The sequence below is a fragment of the Strix uralensis genome, chromosome 15, assembly GCF_047716275.1.
Source record: "Strix uralensis isolate ZFMK-TIS-50842 chromosome 15, bStrUra1, whole genome shotgun sequence".
NCBI lineage: Eukaryota > Metazoa > Chordata > Aves > Strigiformes > Strigidae > Strix > Strix uralensis.
In genome coordinates this window covers 9912214-9937371 of record NC_133986.1, presented here as the reverse complement: position 1 = coordinate 9937371, position 25158 = coordinate 9912214, and the positions used below count along the sequence as shown (strand labels likewise).

General features: G+C 39.3%; 1 protein-coding gene across 3 annotated transcripts in view; it reads right to left on the bottom strand.

Moving 5' to 3' along the window:
- Positions 1 to 25158, bottom strand: part of ANO1 (anoctamin 1) — an 82163-nt gene that overhangs the window by 6079 nt on the left and 50926 nt on the right. For 2 of the 3 annotated variants that reach the window (XM_074884879.1, XM_074884880.1), the window contains 15 exons: positions 24363 to 24404; positions 20817 to 20881; positions 20116 to 20250; positions 18612 to 18772; positions 14807 to 14889; positions 12054 to 12125; positions 10069 to 10116; positions 8889 to 8963; positions 7342 to 7543; positions 6508 to 6619; positions 5820 to 5877; positions 5611 to 5711; positions 5008 to 5153; positions 3413 to 3565; positions 1511 to 1563 (listed from right to left, as the gene is read on the bottom strand). In XM_074884879.1, the coding sequence (XP_074740980.1) occupies positions 1511 to 1563; positions 3413 to 3565; positions 5008 to 5153; positions 5611 to 5711; positions 5820 to 5877; positions 6508 to 6619; positions 7342 to 7543; positions 8889 to 8963; positions 10069 to 10116; positions 12054 to 12125; positions 14807 to 14889; positions 18612 to 18772; positions 20116 to 20250; positions 20817 to 20881; positions 24363 to 24404 (1506 nt within the window). The remainder of the gene's footprint in view (positions 1 to 1510; positions 1564 to 3412; positions 3566 to 5007; positions 5154 to 5610; positions 5712 to 5819; positions 5878 to 6507; positions 6620 to 7341; positions 7544 to 8888; positions 8964 to 10068; positions 10117 to 12053; positions 12126 to 14806; positions 14890 to 18611; positions 18773 to 20115; positions 20251 to 20816; positions 20882 to 24362; positions 24405 to 25158) is intronic. The other variant, XM_074884881.1, reaches the window with a different exon arrangement.

The following is a 25158-nucleotide window of genomic DNA, read 5'->3' as shown; positions in this document are numbered from 1 at the left end:
ACAAGGTAGTATTTACTGCTTACTCTTCCGAGTTGCAGAATACTAGATGGAGTAGTTCCATGCCAACTGAGATTTCTATGGGGATAACAACTTGAACTCCCTAGAGAATGAAGCGGCTGTACCCCCCAGCACCAGAAGAAGACAAAACATGGTGCTGCTTCCCCGTCCCCCAGTCACAGCTTGTCCCTGATGCATTGTATAAGGTCCAACTGATGGATTTCCAAGTACTTTTCTGTTCTGCAAACAACTGACAGTGAATTGACTCTTTAAATTCTCATTGCATTGCAAAAGTCATTTAATTGTGTTTTTTTAACTCCATCAAGATAAAAGGATAAGCAGACCGAGCCAAGTTTTATTGTTATCGTCACAAAAATTGTGTTATATTTGATTTTGTGTTATATTTATATTTATGTATTATTTAAAAAGGTTTTCTAAAAACATCGTACAGAAAATGCAAGACAGCCAATTCAGCTGAGTTCTTCATAACTTTAGCTTTTCTCATTTATCATTATTATGAAACATTCTCACTGGCATAAATCTCATGTACAATGTGGAACAAACACAGTACAAAATGTTTTACTTATTTTATGATAAAGAGGGGTAATACAGATCAAAGAGGGAAAAATAACACTGGATAATGATGAAGAGAGACTACAGGGAAGAAAAGAGAAAAAAATAGAGAAATTATTTCCAAAGGAAAAGAGGAAAAACGGTAAAGACAAATTAAGGCAGCATACCAAATAAAACAAAGGAATGGTTTGGCCATAGCACAACAGACACCTGTGGGCAAAACGAAGGGATTTCCAGTCTGGATAATGAGGAAAAAAATGAGAGGGCCCATGGACACATGCCTGTAAGCCCTACGTGGCCCATTTTGCTGCATTGCAAACATGTTTTCAGCTTGTCGTTCAGCTTTTTTTTTTCATCTTTCCCAGGTGAGATGTAATGAAGATGATTGTGGATGTCTATTCACATAGAATATTAGACAGGTACATAGATGCATATATTAAGGGCTGGGATGTTCACTGCTGAAGTAAACAAAAATATTTTCATGGCTTTTCAGAGCTATCTGAGTGAGAGCAATTCAGTTCGAGGCTGGAATTTCAACGGAGGGACACTGCGCTCTGATGAGCTGAACTAATTCACACCCAGCTGACTACCAGATTCTAAATAGGTTTTAGCACTGAAGTTAAAAAATACGTCCTCTTCGTGATAGTATTTCAAAAGAGCAAAAATAGGCAGCTGTGGTCTTCTTTGTTTGAAGGACAAAACTGTTTTATGAAAATGTTCTGGGAAAAAAGCTGCAATGACTACTTACTATTTTATATTATTGCTACTACTATCACAACTTTAAAATAAACACTGCCTCTGATTCTCTAATATTTCAGAAATATTCTAGATCATACACTTTCACTTCATTTTAAGGGATTTATGCTGAAATAAAACTAATGGAGCAGAATGGAAAAGCCAGTCTATTGAATTAATATTTTATTCATGCCGAATTACTTACATTTATGATGACAGCAAGCTTTCCAATACCTCTGAGGATATTATACCAGATTCCTAAGGAAGGAGATAAACGATTTAAATGCTGTTGTAGTCATTAAAATCAGATAAATTACATTTTTGGTTAACAGGGTTGGGAGCACTTATGACTGTGCCGAACTAGAGTTATATTTTAAATAAGAACAAATTATAAGAGATTAATTTAATGACCTGTAAGAAAAGGGAGCCCAACTCTGTCTTCCAAAACTATATTTAGGCACCTATTTTTTCAAGGTTTTAAGCTAAGAGCTTCTCTGAGGAAGAGGAAGGCAAGCGTGAGACAGAGGAATGCCAGCATAGGTAGAAACAAAAAACATCATGAAATTTCATTCAAACTTCTCAAATGCCTGAGGAGAATAAGAAAGCTACAGCTGGAACCTCCACACATGTGGTGCAGAACATACTGGTCTACCAGCTTGAAGGATCTACCTGAATCTGTTTCTACACCTCATCACTACTGATCCTACCTCACTTTCAAAAAAAGTAAAGCTCCAGTGGAGCCACTCGATGGGATTTTTCCATCTGCATCTGGAAACCAAATATATACAGGTTTTCTCAGCGTGGACTCCGTGCATACAAAGTGTAATAGCAACCAACGCCAGACTGACTCAGGTTCAACCCCTTTGGACGTAGTCCGAGGATAATGCATGAAGCCCCATAGGTCTGCCCCCTCTCCATCTCGAGATCCCATTCCTCATGGGAAGGGCTTCTCTGAATTCTACATAAAGTGCTGGTTTAGTGTACATGGCTGTGCACCCTCGTGCCTGGCCTAACAGTCTCCTGGTCATTAGTGACAGCTTGAAAATTTCTCGTTAGTTGAAGTACTCAAACTGCAAGATTCAGTCTTAATGGAAAAATCCAGGGCTGCTACCAGATCCACATGGTTACAGCCCTGATGAGCCGCTCTCCTATTCTGGGTCTGAAGAGGAAGGAAGATGTAGGAGGCTTTACGCAGGGTAAAAACAAAACCAAAAAACTACAACAAAAACCCAACAGCACCCCTCCTAACATCTCCACCAGCAACTTTACCCCACAGCATCAAATGAGCCAGCTGCAAACTACCCCAAAATCAGTGTCGTGGTAAAGGCAATAGCATGACAAAACACAATGTGTTCTTCAACTCTAGGATAAGCCTAGGGCACAAGGAAGAGCCCAAGGAAAAACTCTGCTTGCACAATACCAGAACGAACACTGAGTTTGGTAACATATCATAGATTTCTCTGCTCTTGCTGACTAGATCTGTAATACAAACAATTATTTTAATGACCATTTTACTCAGAAGTAACCAACATTTTGGAGAAATAGCTTCCTCATTACATATACCCTGTTAGCCCCCTGCAGCAAAGGGAGGACTGGTCTGTTATCACCATATGACTGCAGAGCCCAGTTTCAGCTGGATTCACTGCAGCTTTCAAGCTTTACCCTTCCAACATTCATGCTGAGCAGGGACGAAGGGATACATTTACCCACAGACTTTTGAGTATCCTCTCAGTCCCAAGTGTATTTCTCCAGCCCAGTCCAGAGTGACTAAATGCAGAAATTTTTGCTTCTGCAAGAAAACAGCATTGCCAGGAAGAACTGTTGATGTGCAGAACCATGCAAGATATTTCACTATTGTATTGATCATTTTGATTTGAAAAGTGATATTGTTTACTTAATAAAATATTAATCTGATTTAAAGCTCTGGTCTTTCTATTTTAAAAGTAAAGCCTCGATAAATTGTAACAGTTCACAGTTAAGCCACAGTCTAATGTTTTGAATTTTCCTATAAATATCTTCCTGTTAATGAAACTAACTCAGCATAATAATATCCTGCCATCAATCCAGGAATAAACAAACAGGGATAACAATAGCAATGTGCACTTACCTATATCCTTTGCTCTGACTGCTACCGGTCTCCTCAGCTCAGTAACAAATTTTTTTGCATCTAGACGGATTTCAATGATGTTGTTCAACAAAGCAAACAAAGGTGCCAGTGGGAAGGATGCAACGAACAAAGTTACAAACCCAAACTGTATGACTGAAAAGAAAAAGCAACTGCTTCAATGGCTGTAGTCAGTATTTATTGAAGGCATGCATCATCATGTCAGTGCCATCCCCCCAGATTCCAACAAGACAACCCATGCTGGGAGACTAAACCACATTTTTTGCATCAGGCACAGTTTGCCTGACCGCTGCTCCATTTGGGCATTGAAGGGCCAGTTGCCCCTCTTTCAAAAGGCAAGGCAAAGTAACCAGAAGGATGGGGAAGCATTTAAAACAATTCTGCTGTGGGCGAGGCTGGCACAGGAGTGATCTAAAGGAGATTATGGCAGTGATCATGTTAGCTCTACATAAACTTGCCATGCTCCACCCAGCAGGTTTTTAGCCCTCACTAATCCTACTGGAAGCTTTCTCCTCGTGGACTTCAAAAAGGACACGACTGATTCTCCACCTTCACTGGGAATAACTTGCTTTCTACAACCTGGGATCACATCTGCTTTTGTCTGATGAGGACATCACATTGGTGTCATACCCATCCTGGTACCCATCTTTCTCATCCTCTGTTACTTCCAAATGCTCATCTCACTAACTGCATCTTTTCTGATTTTTAGGAACTGACAGCATGACCTCGTATTTTGTACCATTAAATTTCAATCTGTTTCAGTTACTCTGAACATCAAGGTCATCAGATATTCTAACTTGCCTTTGAATTTCACTAGGCATGCCAATTTGGGGTATTAGTATTCTTCATTATCCTTTACCACTATTTTTGCTTAGTCATTCCTTAAAATACTAAATAAAGTTGCTCTTTTAAGACAGATCCTTCAGGAATGTCTGATACAGTAGAAAACAGCATTATGTCAAACAGTTCTCATCCTTTCCAAGATTGAAAGTAGGAAAAGAAATGTAGTTGTACAGCCACAGCAATGTGGAGCTGATATCCAGTGCTTAATTTCCGTATCACTCAACATAATAGATCACCTGAAAAAAAATTATATGTGATCTGTCAAGTACAACCTGGTCTGCAAGCACGTATCTTTCTCAGAAGATTTAGTCCAGATTTCAGAAAACAGAAACAATCTGGTGTGAGAATACGCAGTGGAAACTGTCAAATGTGAATTAAGTAACTTATTTCCAATGTAGGGTGCAACTGATGATAAAATATGCCTCACAATCTCAAATTTATGCCATTTAATCATTTGCATTTGAAATCTGACAGTGATGTGTCACACGACTTGAAAGAAAATATCTAAAATACAGTGCTAGAGTAAGGACTCATGAACAGCAGAGAGCACAATTCATCCCTGAAGCAGCCAGTGGCTGGCTGAAATGTGCTACAGTCCGAGACTATACACTTTAATAATTAAGTCATGCCTCACATCCATTGTCCAACGAATCTACAGTTCAAAAACCTCAGCTCTCCATTCCAATTAGTCATAATAATTATGGTTTAAAATGCCTCCTTTCCACTTCACTCACTCATTTCCATATATTCAGGGGTAAGTCCAGCAAAAGGCTCCAGGTTATAATCCACTTCATAACGCTGTTTTTTTTTCATGTGCTCTTCATGGTCTAAAGAACGCCGACGCTTTAATTTCATGTATCGTATAAATTTCTTCATTTTTCTGGGGGAAATGAAAATTATTCATTTAGTTAGCATGCCATTCCAGTCACAGTGCCCATTTTTTCAGTGATTTTACACTAATAGATACAATAAGCTCCATGCCTATTTTCACTAAAACTGTGCAAGAGCCACAATATGCTAAAAGTATCTGGGATCAGCATATACAGGTACTGAAACACGGTTATAATTCAATCACATGTTCAGTATTACACCTCTTGCTAACTCGTAGGAAAGCAATAGATTGCCCAGCACTTTTCAAAGACATCTGCATTGCTGGATGCAGTTGCAGCACAGATGCAGGTATTTCTGCTACAGCAGACACAGGCTTACTGCAAAAATCTTGCAGGCAGCCCATGAACCATGTTCATGTCAAGGGGCCATGGATACACAGTGTATTGCACGCATCGTAAAAACCATGTGTTTTAAAAAAACCAGACAAACCCAAACTCGCTACTTACGGAATGCCAATCTCAAATAAATTGTTCTGAATCAGCTGCTTGCCCAACATGATAATACTGAGCTGGATACACAACTCCATTAGGCAACCACCTGGAGCACACTAGGGTGGACAGAGGAAATGTCGGTCAGAACATCTGCTGCAGCCCCGTGGCAGGGGAAGCTGCTGCTCCCACCCGACATGATCACAGACAGGGTAAAATGCAATTACCTCTTCCATTCGGAAAGAATGGAAAATGTAGACGTAGTCCCCTGGACGTCCAACAAATCTAGGGCACAATGGTTAGAATTATAAACTCCATACGTATTTTATACTTTTTATATTGGTCTCTAAAGTAATTTATGTCAAAGTCTATGCCTCTGAGTGGGACCACCTAATGTTAGTCTTGAAAAACTGAATAATTATCTTTGGTGTTGCTTTAAAGAGTAAGTCCTGTTTACCAAGTAAGCAACTGAGTAAAACTGCAAGTCTTGTGTCCTACAACATTACAGGCACATCTTGGCAGAAATCCTCTAAGGTAATCCTCATTTCTGTTGCATTAACTGGAATGTGCCACATGGAGTATTTATTTTAGCGTTGTGCTTTCGTGCTGGTTGCAAGAAGAGAGATGATACTTGCTATGATATAAAAGTTAAGAGTGGTAAATAGACAACGGTAAACAGCCTGATGGAGGATTGCTTCTGAGTGTACAAAGTTATGTTAACAAAATGGCTTTAACAAATTTGAAACAGCAGAGTACCAGGTCCCTGCTTTATCCCATAAGGCTGCAGAGCTTTTGGGTCAATACTGAGGAGTTTTTAAACCAGATTTACTTTATCGTCCACTACAGTCTTAGCTCAGTTACAGCTGTCTCATAAGCAGTAAGCTGAAACCCTGAAAAGCCTTTTGCATTACTCACCGGCCTTTGAAGAAAGCAACATAGAAAATGGGTGTGTAGGCATTGACAAATTTCAGCAGGAAAGCCTTAAAAATCAGCCGCTCTTCAAAATTCTTGTCAGTTTTTGGCACCTCTGGAACCAATGTGACATGGATAAGAAACGTTAAGGAATTATCCTACCTGGAACTTTTCAAGATCTTATAAATGGGGACTCTGGAAAACTTCATCCATCCTTTAAACAAAGAGGTATATATTTATAGCTATATATGTGTATATTAAAGCAGTATGACCTCACTGAATTCAGTGGTCAATCTGCTGAGGATCCCACTGTTCAGATGTGTTACAACAGTAATTCCAATTTCATTCCACATCTGGCTGACCTCCATGACAATCATTTGCAGATGGACAAGAACTTATATGAAAAGATTTCTGGACCTGTTGTCACTAATGTTTTTTGGAAATGATTAAAAAAAAATTTTTTTAGTGTTTTTTTGCACTCAACAATTCTGCATTTCTCGACATGTCTTAAGCCAATTAAAAAATGGCAGAAAATGAAAACAGTAATTGTGTGATACAGAAGAGTGAAGCTCAAGATTAGGTATAGGAACTTCTGCTGTATCCCCATCATCCATAACTGGGTTAGTGATTAGCACTACCACTGCTGAAAGAAAAACTTTAAAAACAAGGCCAAATCCATGTGTGCTTTGATATTTGAAGTAGCTGGTTACAGTTTTAACCACACATTTGAATTTCCTGGGTTTGCTCACCACTTTGAAGTTAATCATGAAAGCCAGTCATTTGGGTCCTCTCATTTAAAATCGCCCTAGCAAGTATCAGTTGAGGATTTAAACCTACCAATCTGAGTTAGCCACCTTGCGATGCAGCCGTATACTTCATCCAGGATGATGATGACGACCAAATTGATAATGACTGCGGTGGCAGTGACGGTGACCCTAACGCTTGACCGGCCAGAGGGAGTTGAACTGATTGCCAGTGCCGCTGCAGTCGAGATCCTGTATATTATGACTCCAAACACTATAGCGAACGTCAGCCCAACCTGCAAGTAAGAATAGCGCAGCCTCTTATGAAAGATTTAACTGTAAACACTTTGCTTGGGACTTAGCAATGACCTTAAAAATGGGATCTCCAGGCCACGTCCCAAGTCCACCCAATTCTGCATTAAGGCTTCCAATCACTTTGATGAACTGTGGGAAAAGATCCTCTTTTGCTAGTAATTTGATCACTACATGAACAAATTGTTACAATGGTGCCACAATCACATGCAAAAGGCTTTTTTTTTTTTTTAAAGGCACCTAAATGTAAACTACTTGCTTATAGTAAAAGTATTAGTCGGCTTCCTCTCAGCCCTAACACCACAGAACATATTCATGGTATTTGCTTTATTATAAAAGAAAGCCAGGGCTGAGGCAGAGGAGTATTTCAGCTTAAGTCTGCACACAAGCCTTCAAATACTGTATTCAGGCTCGCTATGCTGTCTTAATCCCAAACTGAAATTAAATCTGATTAAATCAATGCACTTGCTGGCAACATAAAGGTGCACAAAATCTTACTCAATTTTTCATTGCTTAAATAGAGGAATAATTTTTAAATGTGATTATTATAAGGTACTGATTCTTCAGCTGAGAATATCATATTTACTGCATTTCCATTCTCTGAAAACACAAATATTTTTAAAAAACAAGCCCAAAACAGGATCCCTATACCCAAAAAACAAATTAACTGAGTTAGTTGGGTGTATTCTACCTTTGGAAAGGGCTTAGGCTTTTTTATCCATCTGCCAATCTGTTCCATGTCTTGAATCATTATTTCCTTCAAAATTTGTTTTAAATGCTGATGCTTTATCAGCAAATGGAAAAAGGCTGTTCTCATCATTATTTTACCTTTTTCTTGAATTAAGTGCTCTGTTTGCAATTCTGTTACATGGTATAACCCCAAATTTGACTGATTTATTAAAAATCCTTGCAATCAGGATTGCATCTGGCCAAATCATTTCTTTCAAAAAGGTTTGGTATAAAAATGAGGCCATTCTCTACTTCCTGACTACTTTCTGAGAGGACTCTCTCTACTTTTTAAGTTTTGTCCCATCAATGGTGGTGGTAATTTCCATTTCCATGCCCTCACTTTTCCCCTATCCTATTTAGGTATTCTTATTTCTTTACTGGAAAGAGATGGCAAAGTAGAAATACAAGCTCTTGAAAATATTATAAAATTATATTAGATTATAAAACAATGAAATGGTTGAATTTTTTCACTGGGGGAAAGCCATTGCGAACCACATCAATCTGATAAGGTCTGTCATGGTTTCACTAACATTTCCATCACTTCTGTTCTATACAATGACTTGGTAACATACATTTTGGGTTTTGCTGAGTGATGCTTACCATGAAGATAATGCCAACAAAATTGGTTAAATAGGCTGGAAAACGATCCTTCCATGTCAGCTTTTCTTTATCTGTCTAAAATTTGGGGGGAGAAAAAACCAGTACATTTAATAAAGATAAAGTGTGTGATCTAGCACATGACAAAAACAGAGAGGGGGTGAAAAAAGGCTAGCAAATACACAACCAGTTAGAAGATGCAAAGACACAGTGTTTACAGTTACAATTCCACACAGGCAAATTGTTTACTCCATATCTAGGTTCAAATTGGTCAAGCGTCTGCACTGTGAGTATAAATAAACCAGATTTTTCTGTATACTTTTTGAAGGAAACATGCAAATAGGCTGTCATAAACCATGAAGTAAGATCTCCTACTGTTAAATATTTTCTTTTGCTTTCCCTAGAAAAATTCTTCTTCTTCCTCTCTCCCTCCCCAGTTAATATTTGCAGCCTTGCAGTTGCATAACTGGTTCCTGAAATTTAGATTAAGTATGCTACTGAGTAACTCCAAGATGAATGCACAGTTGACAGGAAGATCTTATTTTGGTGTGTGATAAGACTTGAAATTCCTTCAATATGAGTGATTTTTAACCACCTGCCTAGCCACATAGTATTCAATGGACCATGCCAATAGGAGTTAAGATGCATACATATAATAACCCTTTATAGGATACCCTAAATCCAGTCAACCAGCCACTGCCTGAATTTGGGTATGAAAATTTCATTTAGAACAGTATTGCTCATCTAACGTCTTCCATAAACTTTGATGCCGGGAATTGTTTCTAAACACCAGAAAATAAACAACAAAAGGAACATTACAGAAGATGACGCACACGTTATAATGAACATAAAAATATTACTCAAATTCTATTTTTATTACATGCACGTTGTCTCAGGGAAGTGCAAGCAACTCTTTCACCACACAGCCCATGCTCCACTGTAAAATGTAACATAAGATTAGCCATGCAGTGCCATTCCCAATGCACAGAAACAGTGTCCCAAAGAGTGCTGAAGAAACAAGAGGAGGAGGGAGAAGAAACCCAGAACTGAATGTGAATATTAAACAAAAGTTCAACAGCCAAAAACAAATTGATTTGTGTCTTCCATAATTACTCATAATTTGAGTTTCTTCATAAGTTTGAATAAAAAGAACCAATTTCACCCCAGCCATGACTGTCTTAACTCTTTGTCTCCATTTGTTTGCTGTCTCTTCTGGAAAATACCGATGCTTCTGATGGCAGTCAAAGGAAACAAAAAAGGGATTGGGCAATATAGCATTACAAAGCACTGCTAAATTAATCTATATACTCTCTACTGACTCAGTGCGCATAGCAGTTTAGTCACAAGTGAATGCTCTATTAGTTTGCTTAAGGCTTTGTGTTTCAGCTTTAGGTTAACATAACAACAAAATATAAACTCTTGCCCCAAATCTTGGGGTAGATCAAGCAATCCTGCAAAGGATATTCCCTCTTTAATTTAGGATTGTGCCCTTCTTTTTCCTTTATGATGTATAACGGATATGCAAAATGTTTTTCCTTTAAAAATTTTTTTTCTTAAATTGCACTTCTCTTTAAAAAATATGAGCAATTTCTGGTTTAACTTTAGATATTTTTTCTTTAAGAAGATTTCCAAGTTGTCTTACAACTGTTGAATTTGAACTTTAACACTCTAGATCCCAATGAAAGATAATTACTGAGTCTTTCAGAAAAAACTCCTTTTCTCACGTTTCCCAAATTAGTAACATCCAAATTGAACACAGTCCCAAAAGTTATAAATAGTTTTAAAAAAATCCTCTCTTAATTGCTCAGCTTTCATACTCCAATATTTGGAGGCCACCATTCATTAATTGTCCGATTACCCTACAGTCTTCCACATTTAAGATCTGAATTCTCAATATACCCAGAAGGACAGCAAGTCACAGGTTTTTAGCAGAATACAATGAAGTCTGTATTCCAACATTGTTTATCCAGTGTATAAGAGGGAAGCAATCCAAATTCTTTCTCTTCTGCAAGGGATTTTAAAGCCGTGCTGTGAGTAAGGTATTGCATGTGACACTGAACTGCTTACACCGGCATCCTATAGATTAATGGGAACATATCACCGCCAGCTTTGTAGTATCTTTTAAGAGGGGCCCAATAGTACTCAAGTAATAAGCGTGTGACAAAAGCAGACACATTTAGTTTAACACCAGTCCAATCTATGTATGCTGTCTCTTACAGCATATTTCATGTTAATGTGTTTATTGTAGTTGTATTTTCATAGGGTTTTCATAAAATCCCAGTTTAGGGCATGGTTCCACACTACTGTGCCATGGGCAACAGATATAAAAGAGGAATTTCTGCTGACAGGTTTTGTTTCTGCAGAAGTTTTTACTTCTCTGCTTAAAAACGCGGTCATACAAATGGCTGAATTCTTGCAGTTAAGGGTGGGTAACCTCTGGTAGGGTGGAAACCAGCATGTGGGGGAGAAAAGGAGCTTTTTCCAATCGGTCTGCTGCTGACAGACAGTAATAGGGAAGGAATTAGAGCCTTCAGCGAAAGGGCAGGGAAGCTGCTCATAGGGACTGCACCGTCCGCTGGCGAGATGCACGTGCCCTGGGGCTGACTGGCAGCACCTTTTTCACGGCGATGTAGAGAGCAAGTTAAAAGCAGAAGTGAGCGCTACCTTATTCAGTGAAATAAAATGGAAGTTAACTTTTTAAAAGGCAGAAAGTTATCAAAGCTGGAATTCGGCAAGAGAATTGGTGTTAGTATTCTTCACTGATGCTCTAGCAATATTTTTATTTACAAACAGTCTAGCAAGATAGAGAACCTCTCCTGAGAGGCTTTAGGTACTTATACTAGCACAGAATAAGATGTTTTGTTACAGTTTTCTCAAACTTGATTCATTAGCCTACCAGGAGTGCCCCTTCAATCGGGCTCAATCAGCTTCTCTAGGCCACACTCCTGTATCTGATTATTAAAGACATTTCTAGACTTAATCAGGTCTTGTGCACCGGTATACACCAAGTATCCCATGTATGCTTGAACCAAAGACATCTGGAATTCAAACACAATGGGCAGTGGCTCTATTTTTTACCTATTTCTTAGTCTTGGGTCAGTGTCTGCTATAATGACCTTTTTTTCCGAAGTCTTTTATAAGTGAAACAAATGAATATTTTTACCATACCTCTTTATGTTTGTGTTCTTTTCTCAGTGATTTTTCTAAAACTTTAGCTTCATATTCTGCTCTTGGATGATCCTGTGAAATAAGTCATATTTAATAAAAAGCAAAGTTATTTATTTTCTGCATCAGCTATATATGAACTGTTTACATGTCAATTTCCTGATCATTTTCGAGTTTTCTAACTGAATTCTAATTCATTTGATACGTCCTTCATGTCAACTGATAGTTTAAATAAAAAAAGTTAAAACCTGTATCATTCACAGTTCTACAGCAGCAACTGCAGAATGATCTGGACTCAGTATCAGACACCCATGTGAAATGTTATGTAGATGAAATTTAATACTTGAGAGTATAGAGCACAACCTGCAGATAGCATGGTTCATACCAAGTGACATTATGCTTGGATTTTAATTACCTATCTTTCTGATAAAAATCAGATTTTGCATGTCATTAACTGTAATTTCAGTGATCCTCAGCTCATGAGGGAAACAGTTATCTCCTGTAAGTATGCAAAATACTTGGCTTTGAGATTCCAGAAAATCATCAGTTGGGCTCTTCCCCTAATCCTGACCTGGACAGCATCCACAGATTACCCGTGTGCATTGAAGGAGAGGGTGTAGGAAACACTCAGAAGTAAGAGACAGCCAAAAGATTCAGAAAGATTCACGGATTCAGAATTCACAATAATTACGCATTCACAAAAGGTTCAGAATTCACAATTATGCATTGGATGGGAAACGGAACGGAGTTGAAAAAAGTCTGAACAAGTGGAGAGGGGGAGGGTGTAAAGGCAAAGCAATCAGTGGGAGATCTAAAGAAAATCTGATGCTTGAAAAAGAAGAGGTGGAGATCAAAAGATGGCATTCATCAGTAGACATGTAATAAAAAAGGTAGGAGCAATTAAAAAAAATTGTTTTCCAAACCTTGACTGCCTCCTTCAGGACACCAGAAAAAAAACACAAAAAAACAAGAAAAAAACAAAAAAACAAAAATTTGATTACTGAACTGTTGCAGATCATATTGGATTTATATTTTAAAAATTACATGAAACAAACATAGGTACAGTGGATGGCTAGACACTACCAGAGAAAATCAGTCTACTCATGTTCTACAACATTTATTAACATTATTGTAAGTACTGTATGAACTAGGTGTCCCTAAAAACACCAGAATATGAGACACTGTGAGTTTTAATATATCACTTGAAACCCTGATTCTTCAGCACGATACTAGCTTAAGTTTCGCCCAAATCAGAAATAGGAGGGGCTTAAATTCTTTGCTAAACCCATGACTGTATTATCTAGCATTGACTACTCAAAAGAAAGAATAAAATATTCTTTATTAACAGCTGCTGTTTTAGCTGTGTAAGAGCTCTGAACTCAGACATGAAGGGGATAGACACTGGAAAGATACAGTTAATCCTTTCTACTTTCATGTGTGTTAACAACAAGTTACCAAAAATAAAAGCAGTACAGTATCCAAGAAATAAATCCCTATATTCTCTCCCAGTAAAATAGGTATGAGCTAGCAAAGTGCACGGCACAGGGGCTGCTGGCATAGGGTGCCTAAATATATTACGAGGGGATAAACATATTAGGAGGAGATAATTCAAGCTGAAAGATTTTGGGGGTGAGGGGAACAGTAACTGTGCCAGGCTCATCAAGCTGCATAGTGTTAAACCCAGGGCTGGTGAGGTTCTTCTTTCACGTGAGCAATATTTGTTGTGTATCTATTTAGAACATCTAGAGATATGACAAGGGCGGTCATACTTCTTTTAATAATAACAACAGTAAAAGAAAAGCCAGCTGGCCAGCAAACAAAGCAGCGACCGCCTGTACAACCTGTGGGTCCAAGCTCAGATCCCGCAGTGGGGTTTTCGCAACACAGCTCCTCACATATGATGGGGAAATGGAAGGGACCTGCAGACCTCTGCAGCCCCTGAACTGCAGTACAGCCCAGGGCAAGGCTGCCAGGGCTGGGACCATATTATGGTTTAGGAAGGCGTCTTCCTTTTTTTTTAGTGACAAAAGTAAAAACAAAAGGGTGGGATACAGTTTCTCAGCTGGCTGAGGATTTTTTCCTCCTCTCCTTCTAAAACGTCATTGATTTTTAAGACCTTTTTTCATACAGATTTGGCCCTTTTCCCCTTCATGCTATTTAGCACGTTTAGTATAAACCTGGCTAGGGATTTTTATTTTTTTTTTTTATAGTAAATGAAAAAAAAAAAAGCCACCTCCACACTGTGTCCCTCCCAGTGCCCCAAGCCCACATGTCTGGCAATATTTTCTTTGGTATTTTCCAAGTCAGGGCTTGATCCTGCATCGTTAAAGTTAATAGGAATTTTTCAGTGCTTTTTTTACAGTGCTGTAACTTTATCAACTTCAATACATTCATTTCTGATTTACAGCAGTGGGAGATGAATGAGGTCCTTAGTTGTTAGCACCCTGACATCAGCCCAGCAGTAAGGTCTGAGCTGTATATTCCATGCCTACGCTGCTAGGTGTGACCCGACTACACACTTTAAAAAAAATTCGATTTTGTGGCTATACAATTACATTTCTATGGCAACAAGACATACTAGTCATACCCTCGCTATAAAAACCTCAAATAGTTCATGTACAGAGATTTTCCTTTCTTCTAAATGATGGAACCGCCCTAAGAGCGGTTCCCCGTGAGGCAACGTCTATGGGCTGGGGGCAAGGAGCTATCAGTAACGCCACGGTGGAAGTCAAAGAGTCAGAACTGAAGGGACAAACCTCCTCCTCTTCAAACCCAGTCAGGTCCCACCTGTAGTTGAGACGCATCTGTTTTCTCTTCCAGTGTTCCATAAAGGTGGCAGCTGAAACAACAGTTTAACAATTATTTTGACATTTTGCCAAAAAAAAAAAAATCGTATCAGCCTCTGGGATTTGTCTCAGGAGGCATGCTGGCCACGCTCCACTTTGTCTGCTGTGTGTCTTCAGGCTCTCGTCTCCAAAAGGCCTCAGCAGGTGCAGTATCGTATCATATACCGGGACAGGTTAACTTCATTTTTGTTATGCAACAGGAAGGTCTATCTGGGAAATACTGATGTACTAGGAGTCAACCTTTTTATCTAGGTAAGCTAGAAGAAAGGGCATCTGTTACATCCACAGCTTCATGTAGAAAGATGCCTACAATTTTGTAAGGGGTATAAAAAAGTCAGACACCCAAACTTATTTAAGTATATGTGACTAATGATATTGTTGGTCTTCATCTCATATAATTCCATCCATAAATCCAAACAAACCCGTGTACAAGATATGAATGATTTAACTAGACTTGTACTGATGGGATAGTTATTCCCTCAAAGATATTACAATAAAGCATTTTTATGTTGTCAGAATTACATCTGTCTAGTGGTTGTAATAGTATGGTTAGCTCCAGTCATCACCCCCAAACCCAAATGGTCATGACAGTGTGAAAGCTGCAGGTGGGCAAGCTGTTAAAGAGGAAGCCTTTAAGGGTTTTAATAATTAGAAACACTGCCATTTTCTTTCTGATGGAGAAGACTTACAGAAAAGAAACCTCATTAAAGCAATTCTTGAGTCCCAATGAATGATCCCAGTCTATATCAGACTATCTGCCTCTGAGACCGAGCAAGTTCTCAGAGGACATATTTAGATGCTGGGAATACACCAGTGCTGTATAATAAATAAATGATTATGAAAGAGGCAAGTCTACCAAGAAATGGTGTTCCCAGGGGAGTTTCCTGCAATGAGTATTAACAGATGTGCTCAGAAACATTCATATCCAGAAAAACCAGAGGCAGGGAGAGGGTAAGAGAGTTGAATAAAGAGGAAAGGACACCCTCATGACTGGAACCAGGCTAAGGTCATGACGTTCATTCACCTTCCAAGCGAAACTCTCGTGTAAAACTTAAAACTGAGCCTCTTAACAAGCCATAGGCTTCCTGTAAATCGGGATGGCTGTAGCTGTATCCTAAGAGGATCTGTGTCCTGGTCCTGGAATTGCCTCCCCTCTCCCCACCGCAGTTCTCACTCAGGGGTCTGCAGCTTCCACATACAGGGAGAAATATGGAAAATGAACGAGACGTCGTTTCTTAGTGCTACTAGAAATCCTTCAGTGGCACGGACTTACAACAATCCAAAATGAAAAGACTGCATCTGAAACACATCCAGCTCATTTCAAAGGCCCTCAGTGAATGTGCCAGGTAGCAACGCGCTGCTGCTTTGCCAAACGTACCTGCATTTTCATATTTCATTGATGCCCATAAGCATAAGTAGAGCTTAAAAAGTCCCAAAGGTTACTATCCAGATGATCTTATCTGGATTCTGACATTTTTAATGCCATTTAATACCAAACAGCCCTGGGCCACAGTCCATGTTTAATGCTGAACTTCTGACTGGGGCCCAGCTCAGTGCTATAGCTGTTTTAATGCTTGTGTGAGTGGAGTTCTCCAGGGTGTTACAATACCATCACGATACAAAGAAATCCTGGCCAAATTTTGCTCACAATAATACCCCCGAACTTGGGCTAATTTTCTTCCTATGCTAAGGGTGCCCTGGGTCACCTGAGCAGGTTACTTGGGTCTCCTCTGCCTCAACACTTCAACTGTACATGAACCTAATGAAACTTCTTATGTGCAGAGGTGCTCACAAACAGTGCTGGAGACTATATGTGTGCCTACATTTAGAGACAGACAATTTTTGTTGATACTATTTCCTTAAAAAATAAATCACGTTTTATTTTTTAAAAAATTATTTTGCCAAATCCTTTAGAAATGAAATTTGCAATAACACAAATAGAAAACTATGTGGAAGAAGTTCTGATTTTCCCAATTCAAAAAGACCTTTCTGAAACAACATTTATTTTATATGGTATTGTACCACAACAAAATTTTATGCTGACCCTGAAGAACTTGAGGAATTTCACAGCCCACTCCAAAACTATCTCAGATATTAAGCTTGATTTTGTATAGGGCACAGAAGCTGGCTTCTGCCAATCTGCCTTACTTTGCCCAAGAATGTAAAAAAATGGATGGAGGGATCCATAGTTGTTTACTAAGTAAAGGGAGGCAACAGTGTTACTTTCTGAACAAAGTATTATGTGCCGAGGTCCACGTGGGGTTCACAGTAATGGTAAATGAGGGAGACCGAAACAGATACTTGACTGTGAGAGAATCAGACTATTTAAAGTCTCTGACACCACACCCTGCTTTGGGGTATATCACATTTCTCCCTATATGCTACATGGCAAGATGACCTGTAAGACAGTGATCCCTCCTCTCTGCTACGAAGCTGGTCAAGTTCGGCCTCCCACACTCTCCAGCTTTCCCTCTGAACCTACAGTGCTCCCAACTCCCCACTGTTCCCAAAATCCCTCTGCAGGACCGTCCTTGTCCTCTTCCTTATGGTACTTGGTAATGAGCTCTTAGCATTGCATCTAAAACATAATTATCTCAAATGGAGACCTTGGTCAAAAAAGCACTTCTCTAAACTGAATTACGTTGAATTGTACTAAAATCAGTTCAGATTAATGTTAATGTAAAAATGGTACTAGAACAAAAACAAATTTGGGCTATGGTTTTAGCATTAAATATAATTCAAAACAGGTTATTTGCTAACTCGCAACAAGGCGTACAGGACGGGCAAACACCATCTTGTGCTGCTCTTGCTGATGCTGGGAGTATGTGGCTATCAAACTTCAAAGCTGGGAGGAATAACACATATTTCCCTATTCTCTGTAGCCTCTCTGTACAGGGCTCCCAATTACAAACATGTGGTTTGGAGCCCATCAGTTCACTTTTACCTTAACAGGCCCTCTTGGCCCAGAGGCTCCTCTCCTCCAGTGCCCATGTCTGGTGCTGGGGTGCCCAAGCAAGGAGGTCCCCATCCCTCCTCCAGCAAGGAGGAGAAAAGCCCTCGATAACCATTCCTGAAGACACTCTCTCAAAGATTTCATAGAGGGTTAATATTTTTAACCAAGTTCTACAGATGTGCCAAGAAAGGTTAAGCAACAAGCTCAAATATAGGAGCAGTCAGCATCAGAAAAAATACCTGTAACGCCACCACTCCTGCTTCCTGGTCTACATGCATGATGTCTGCCTGCTGATAAACTTAATTGCATCTCGGAGCACACTCAAGAATCAATCTTGGTTTGTCCTGAGACACTAAAGGCCATTACACTTCCCTGTGGAGCCCTCCCCGCGACCCCAGAGTACATTAATACATTTCTTCTGTAATGTTCTAAAGTGGAAGCTGGCTCTGCAAATAGATTTTTTTTTTTTTTTTGGCAAGCTGTGCAATCCCGTTAATGAAATTTTGACATACCACGCAGCAGTTTTATGACAGATGCTTAACAATTCCATTTGATATTCATCTTGAGCAACTTTTTGAATTTTAGCCTTCAGTCCAGAATATAAATTTGGGGGTGACAGTTTCATGGGAAAGAAAAAAAAAAAAAAAAAGTTCTTTATATAATTAACTGTCTGAGTATAAATACATTGCTTTATCTCTTCTGTTTCTTCCTGTTGCATTCTAAATAATTAAAAACTTAACATGAAGACATATATCTTCTTACCCCAGAGAGCCATGAAGACTGAGAAGAAGACAGTTGCAGGGTTATCAAACAGATGACTTGCACGAGCAGTTGCACAAGCGGAGCTCATCTTCCAGTAGCTGCATGTTCTGTCACATAAGGGACACATGGTGATATTGTTTCTCTGGTCACACATTTCCATACTGCAACAAAACAACAAGATATGGAAAAAGCATGGTCAGTATGGCTCCATCTTCCATGCTCCCATGAGCTTTTCTCCTCTGCACAGCATCTGTTTGTGGTCTGTAGGACCATCAGGTACCACCCTTCCAGTGCTTCCCAGCTCTTGCCTCAGCGAGCAGCTCTGCCCGAAACCTACACCATCGTAGGGGCTGAAACCCTCATGTGAGGCTGCCATCCCCCTCCATCCCCAGCCCTACTTCTATTCCAGGGAATAAGGACAGCAGTATGAGAGGCATAAGGCTTGATGCTTTTTACTACATGAACTTAGAGTAAAAAAAAAAATTAAAAATTATTCTTGCTTTGAAATACTAACTACAGCAATAGTTAAGGTACAAGGGAAGTGCTGAGTATCAAGAGACTGGGAGTTCAACCAATTTATCTTCTATGCACTCCATCTGTGAAACAGCAACAGTGACTCTCCCTTTGACTTTCTTCAATTGTGGGAAGCAGTACAAAGCAATCTTCATGAACAAAACGATATCTATTTTTTGATATCCATTATCTGCTTTGTTACTCAGGGCTCATGGTTGTTGTACGAACTATGTAATGTTCATCTACAGCTGATGATGCATGCACAGCAAATAATGCAAAATCATAGGGCTTTAAATACAAAACTTACAAAAACCTGAAAAATAGTAGGACATCAAGATTTTGTTAATCTGATCACAATTGCTTATTTTAAGCATGTATATTCTTGATTCATCTTTATGTCACACAATGCCTTCCTCAGCATTTTATGATGGGAAGCACTAAAACCTATCATTAGCAGTATTTTGTTGTTTTGTTTTAACATAATGATCTGAGTTAGGAAAAAAACCCAACACCTCAGCAACTGGCCAAGAATTATTTTTAGTACATCAATGCAAACTCCACAAGTAATATTAACAATAAATGCTAACGATTTAAAAATGTGCTGCAGTTCTGCTGCCCACTCTCAGTCCTCAGTAGCGCTCCATCGTTTACTGGAAGTAGAAACTGGGCGGACTGCAAGCTCCCCAATCCATGCTTCATTTTAAGCAAGCTTCCAAAAGACAAAGGGTGCAGCAGGGTGAGAGGAGGGAGAGCGGTGGGAGCACACTGGAGTCTGGGAAGCGCCCGTTGGCAGACAGACCTGGGGAAGCCATGGCCAGCAAAGAGGGATTTGGGTGTCGGGCTGTGGGTGGCACAGGGCAAGCCCCAGAAACCAGGAGCCACAGTTTCAGCTGTGCTTGCCCTAGATATTAATGACAAAACATTTCTAGAGAAAGGTAACTTTGAGTTTCTAGTGGCCTCCAACTAGAATCTATTTATTTATTTATTTTACCTTGGTATATTCTCATCCACAGTTGCACAGCCGTATAGGAAAACGATAATCCCTACAATTGAAGCTGGAATAAGCATTTGTGTATAAACTCCCAGCCAGGCAAAATATAGTCCAATCTTCTCTCCAAAGTATTTTCTGAAATACATTAAAAAAAGAAATGAGAGAGAGAAATGTTTCCTATTTCTTAAAATATAACATGGCTAAAATTACAAATCACAGCTGGATTAAGCATGGAGAAAGTAAGATCTGACGACCTGTGGGAATTTTTTTCTTCTCAGAGCACTTTCTTTCTCATGATGCTTGGAGTTAATCCAGAGACACAGGCACCATGAAAGCAAGTCAGTCCAACTAGTAATTTTTTCCCCCGTGTTCCTGCTGTGTAAACTGGTATCTTACGATTTTCTGTGAGTTAATCCTCTTTAAAGAGCACCTTATTTTCTTCAAAGAGTCTCAGCTCTCACCACAAGCAAACAAAATTCATTAAAAATATGTTCCATGCAAACTTCCACACTAGGTGGGATATATCGGCGTGTTTTTAAACCCACAGAAAACTCCTTTTCCCCCAGTGAACTTCCCATTCTCCAGAGTTCCCCAGCGTGGCATGGAGGGCAGCATCCCTGCAGGGACACCAGCACGAGCATCGCTGTGCACAGCTCCAGCGCTGCCCCGTGGAAACACGACGTCAAGGGCTGAACTCTCACCTCACCAGGTCAATTGGCTGGTATTTATAAAAGACTCCGTAGCTCGCCCACTCCTCACACAGGAGCTGTAAAACAGAAAAGCAAGGCGAAAGCTAAAGCACTGGGTACACAAGTGTTTTCTCCTTTGGTCCCAGCAAACTGCAGAGCTCATGCTGTGGATCCAGTCTCACTGCTTTGTGGTTTCAGCCCATAATCTGCCAATACATGCAGTCTGCATTAAGTATTAAAAACAAATTTGATGATTTGGCATGCTGTAACACAGTGATGAATTCTAGTACATTAAAAGACTCTTCAGAAACTGGACTGATGGATAACTACAGCAGGGACAAGGGAGAGTAGTTCTGATTTTATGATCCATAGGAAGTATCTAGCAGAATGGATGTGAAAGATGAATATGCTTTGATTTACGAGACAGAAAAAAACTAGATTAAACTGGTTTGTTTTCACTATACAAACTATAATATCAGCATCCATCAAGAGGTGCTATGCAGAGGTGCCTCAAAGGCTGCATTTAAGAGTTTTTCAGCTTTAAACTAAAAGAACATGATTTTCACTCATCCTTTTGGTTAGGATATGTGCCAAGGAAAACAATGATCCACATTAGTGATTTATAAAATTGAATTCCTTACAAAAATAGGTTCCTCTGCGACCTTCAACTTGTCCTTTACTTTGTAAAATATATAAATAGTGCTTCCGAGATCTCATTTTTTTCTTAATTCAGTTCAGCTAACACAGTGAACAAGAAATAAGTGTGCATACAAAAGATACTGGAGAAGACGAACTGTGCTTGGTGGCCACCCAGCCATCACCTCCTATGTGGGACAAGGGCAAGAGAAGCTTTATATCCGCTTGTGTTTCCGTTTACTGCTTCTCTCCCTGCTTAAACCCAGTGACATGAACTTGGTAGCAGGATGTTCCTGGACCAGCTACTGATATTTCAGTGAGATGCTTTGATGGTCACTTCTGTTTTTATTAATTCATCTGACAACAACATAATCTTTTTCCTTTTTCCTCAAATGTAAGAGCATGAACTGATTATTGCCGAGGTATTTCTTTTCATCAAACATTGGGTAAAAATGTAAAAAAAAATAAAAAGGCAGAAAATTTCAGAGCTTGGTTACACAATCCTCCATCGGTGGGTAAGGACTGCACAGCTAGGTCAGCTGTGGAAGAAACTGCACCAGGGAACTGAGACCTAAACCAGTTATCATTACAGGGAGGGCAACATTATTAATCTTGTTCATAGAAGAACAGACCAAACAGGATCTTGTTACTTAAATCTGTAGGCTATTTTATCATGAGAAACTTGACAGATGTCAACCTCCTACATCTCTCCAGTGACACACAGCAAAGCAAGGAAGGGCAGACTGGCAGTCCCGCTGCTGCCCCTACCCATTCCTACTTCTCGCATTTTATCACACAGAAGTCATGTGGTGAACAATGTTTCTAGAGCAGTTTTACAATTCTCCTGCCAAATCATTAACACAAACTTTCCAAGCTGGACTGCTGTACTTCTCATGCAAATGGTTAGAGCCATTCAAAAAATACAACTTCTTTACTTTTACAGAAATGTGGCGTCAAAAATATAAATGGACTGTGGATTTTCCCCTCTGTAACCCAAAACCATTAATCTTTATTAGTTTCCTTACAATAGTAAGAGCAGAAACTGAAACCTAAAAGCAGGCCTTTATTAAACAGCAACATTCTTGCAAATTTTATATTTATTCTGCTTTAGGTGTCTTTCAACCGCATTTTCAAAAGTTTAAGGCCAGCTGCCTATGTCTGGGAAACAATTAATGATTTGGGACACCTCAACATCCACGTGCACTAGCTAAGACCCTTCTTTTTATTATTTTTTTACTGCATTTTTACAAGCTAAGTTTGTGCAGGGAAATTAGATTCCTTTCCTGTGATCTAAGCTTGTCAGGCATATCAGGAAAATACTAAGCTAAGGAGATTTTGCATCAGTGCCATGTTTCAGTTTTGTACGACACTGCAAACCAAATCTGTGCCTAAAGCACAAATGAATTATCTCATTTATCCTGACATTTATCAGCCTGATATTCAAAGCACAGCTTCAAAGACATTATTAGAGGAGATCAGCACACTAGCCCTAAATATTTACTTCACTTCTATGCTCAAATCTTTAATTTTGTTGTTAAAAAAGGCACAAGCCTGGCCTAACACTGGATTAGATTACAGAAAGCTTCAAGACACCAGAAGAGACATGCCAAAACACACCAAAAGATTATTTGAGGGAACTGGAAATCAAAAGCCAAGGTAAACATTTCCAAACACACAGTGAACTTGTGAGGTTTGAAGAGTTAGTAATAAAGATGATAATCCAGATGCTTTGAGAAAACATGGACTTTCATCCTATTTTTGGTTGAGCAATGCATTACTTAATAATGAAATGACAGGTATGTGGTATTTTTAACACAAATCAATAGAGGGGGGGGGAAATAACAGTCGCTGTCTTTTGATGAGCCATTTGCATCTTAAGGCACAGCAGACCTTTAATTTTGGGTACCTATTTATATTGACCAACCTGAAGGCCTTTAGATCTGCTTTTCCTACAACCTGAATGTCTTCTTTGGAGACATGACCATGAAACAAACTGAAAAGGTGAAGTTTCAAGTCTGAAAGCCCAATGTATATGGCACCCAAATTTAGTAGCTCCTCCTGAGAGAGGTCGTAACCTCTCTACTTCAGTTTTTGTCTGATACACAGAAAAAAAGCCTATCTTCTTTAGAGAAGTGTGATAAGGAGTATGTAGTAATTGCACTCTGAATTCAAGATATCAACATTTCTGCAAAGGGTGAAAAAATTGCTTTTTCTTATGAGAAGTATTTCCTTAGAATAATTCCTATTCATTTTACCACAATGAACAGATGTCTTTCAGTATACAGACAGTAAAAACACAATTTAAACCACAGACTTAGGCGAATGCAATGCATCAGTATACATCCACAGGGCAGTTTCTGGCTGAACAGTGCATATTAAAGCTTTGCTGAGAATATCTTGTTTCTGATAAATATTCAATCTTTATCTTTCCGAATAACTTTAATGCTTATGTTTTCAGCTGCCTCCCTCCTCACTTCCCAATTCTGATCCTCACACTCCAGTTCAGCAGCACATTAATTCAGCAGAGGTTGCACTGCTGAGACCAGAGCGCACTGTGGAGCGAGGCAGGATTTCTGTCAGATTCGGGTACCAGAATATGACTGAGCATATTCTCATCAGAGCTGGCCTGAAATGACATCATCTGAACTTTAGGAGGAGTTATACATAAATGCTGTCAATACTTTTACCAACATGGCAAGAAATGTATCATTATCGAGCTTGGTAATTTATACATATCCATACTGCATTCCACATTTGGGCAAATTTAAACACTGGAAAGTACTTCTGTACTTCTGCTGCTTGGCATTTAGTGCCTTTTTGCAGTATTTTCTGTGAAATCTTGGCAAATGTCCAGATTCCAACAGGTGACTGTTCAGGCTGGGACTCTTGTGAATATGTTAAACCCCCTTTATATCAACTTACTTTTCTGTCATTAGGTTCAACGTTTTCACCTTCATAGTCACCCTTTAAAAAAAAAGAAAATCTGCGTCATTCAGTGAGTCGCGCCCAGAGCTGCTATGCATCTTGCATACCCATGTATCCCACTCACTTAATGCATCAAAACCAGAAAAAGCAATCTGTAAAATAATGCTGTATTTTAGGAGTTCATTTGTCACAGCACACTTTGTCTTCTGTTGTCAGGCACATTAAGAAAGAGTAATAATGTCTGTCACTGGTGAAAAAGGAATGAATAAGTGATAAAGGTGGCCTAAAAATGTCAAGGGAAAGGATGCGGTATTGCCATGGTATTTGGGGTTCAGCTCAGTCCACTTGAAAGAGAAGAGACCAGCTGAGAGAGCTGATCCCTATCCAGACTCTCCAGCTCAGGGCTGATTAGATTTGAGGTTTTAATTTGGAGCTATTTTTAAATATGATAAAGAAGTAAACTAAGACAATAAATAACTTATATACAAGACTATCAGTAGCTGTCTAAAGACATGAGACAAGTACATGCAGAGAAGTTTATTTAACCTTTCTGGATTTCTAAGCTATATTGCTGTAGTTTAAGAGTGCCTGACATTTATGATAAACATCAGGCAGATAAAGAGGCTGTTCTGGTCTCAGTTACACCGAGATAAAACATTTAAGGTCCCACGTAAAACCAGCGTGAGAGAGGGGAGCATAAAACTAGGAAGACACATTTCATCTTCACATCCCACACCAGAAAACCGGCACCAGGCTCGACAGCCCCTGTATGCTCACACATCATGAGCAGCAT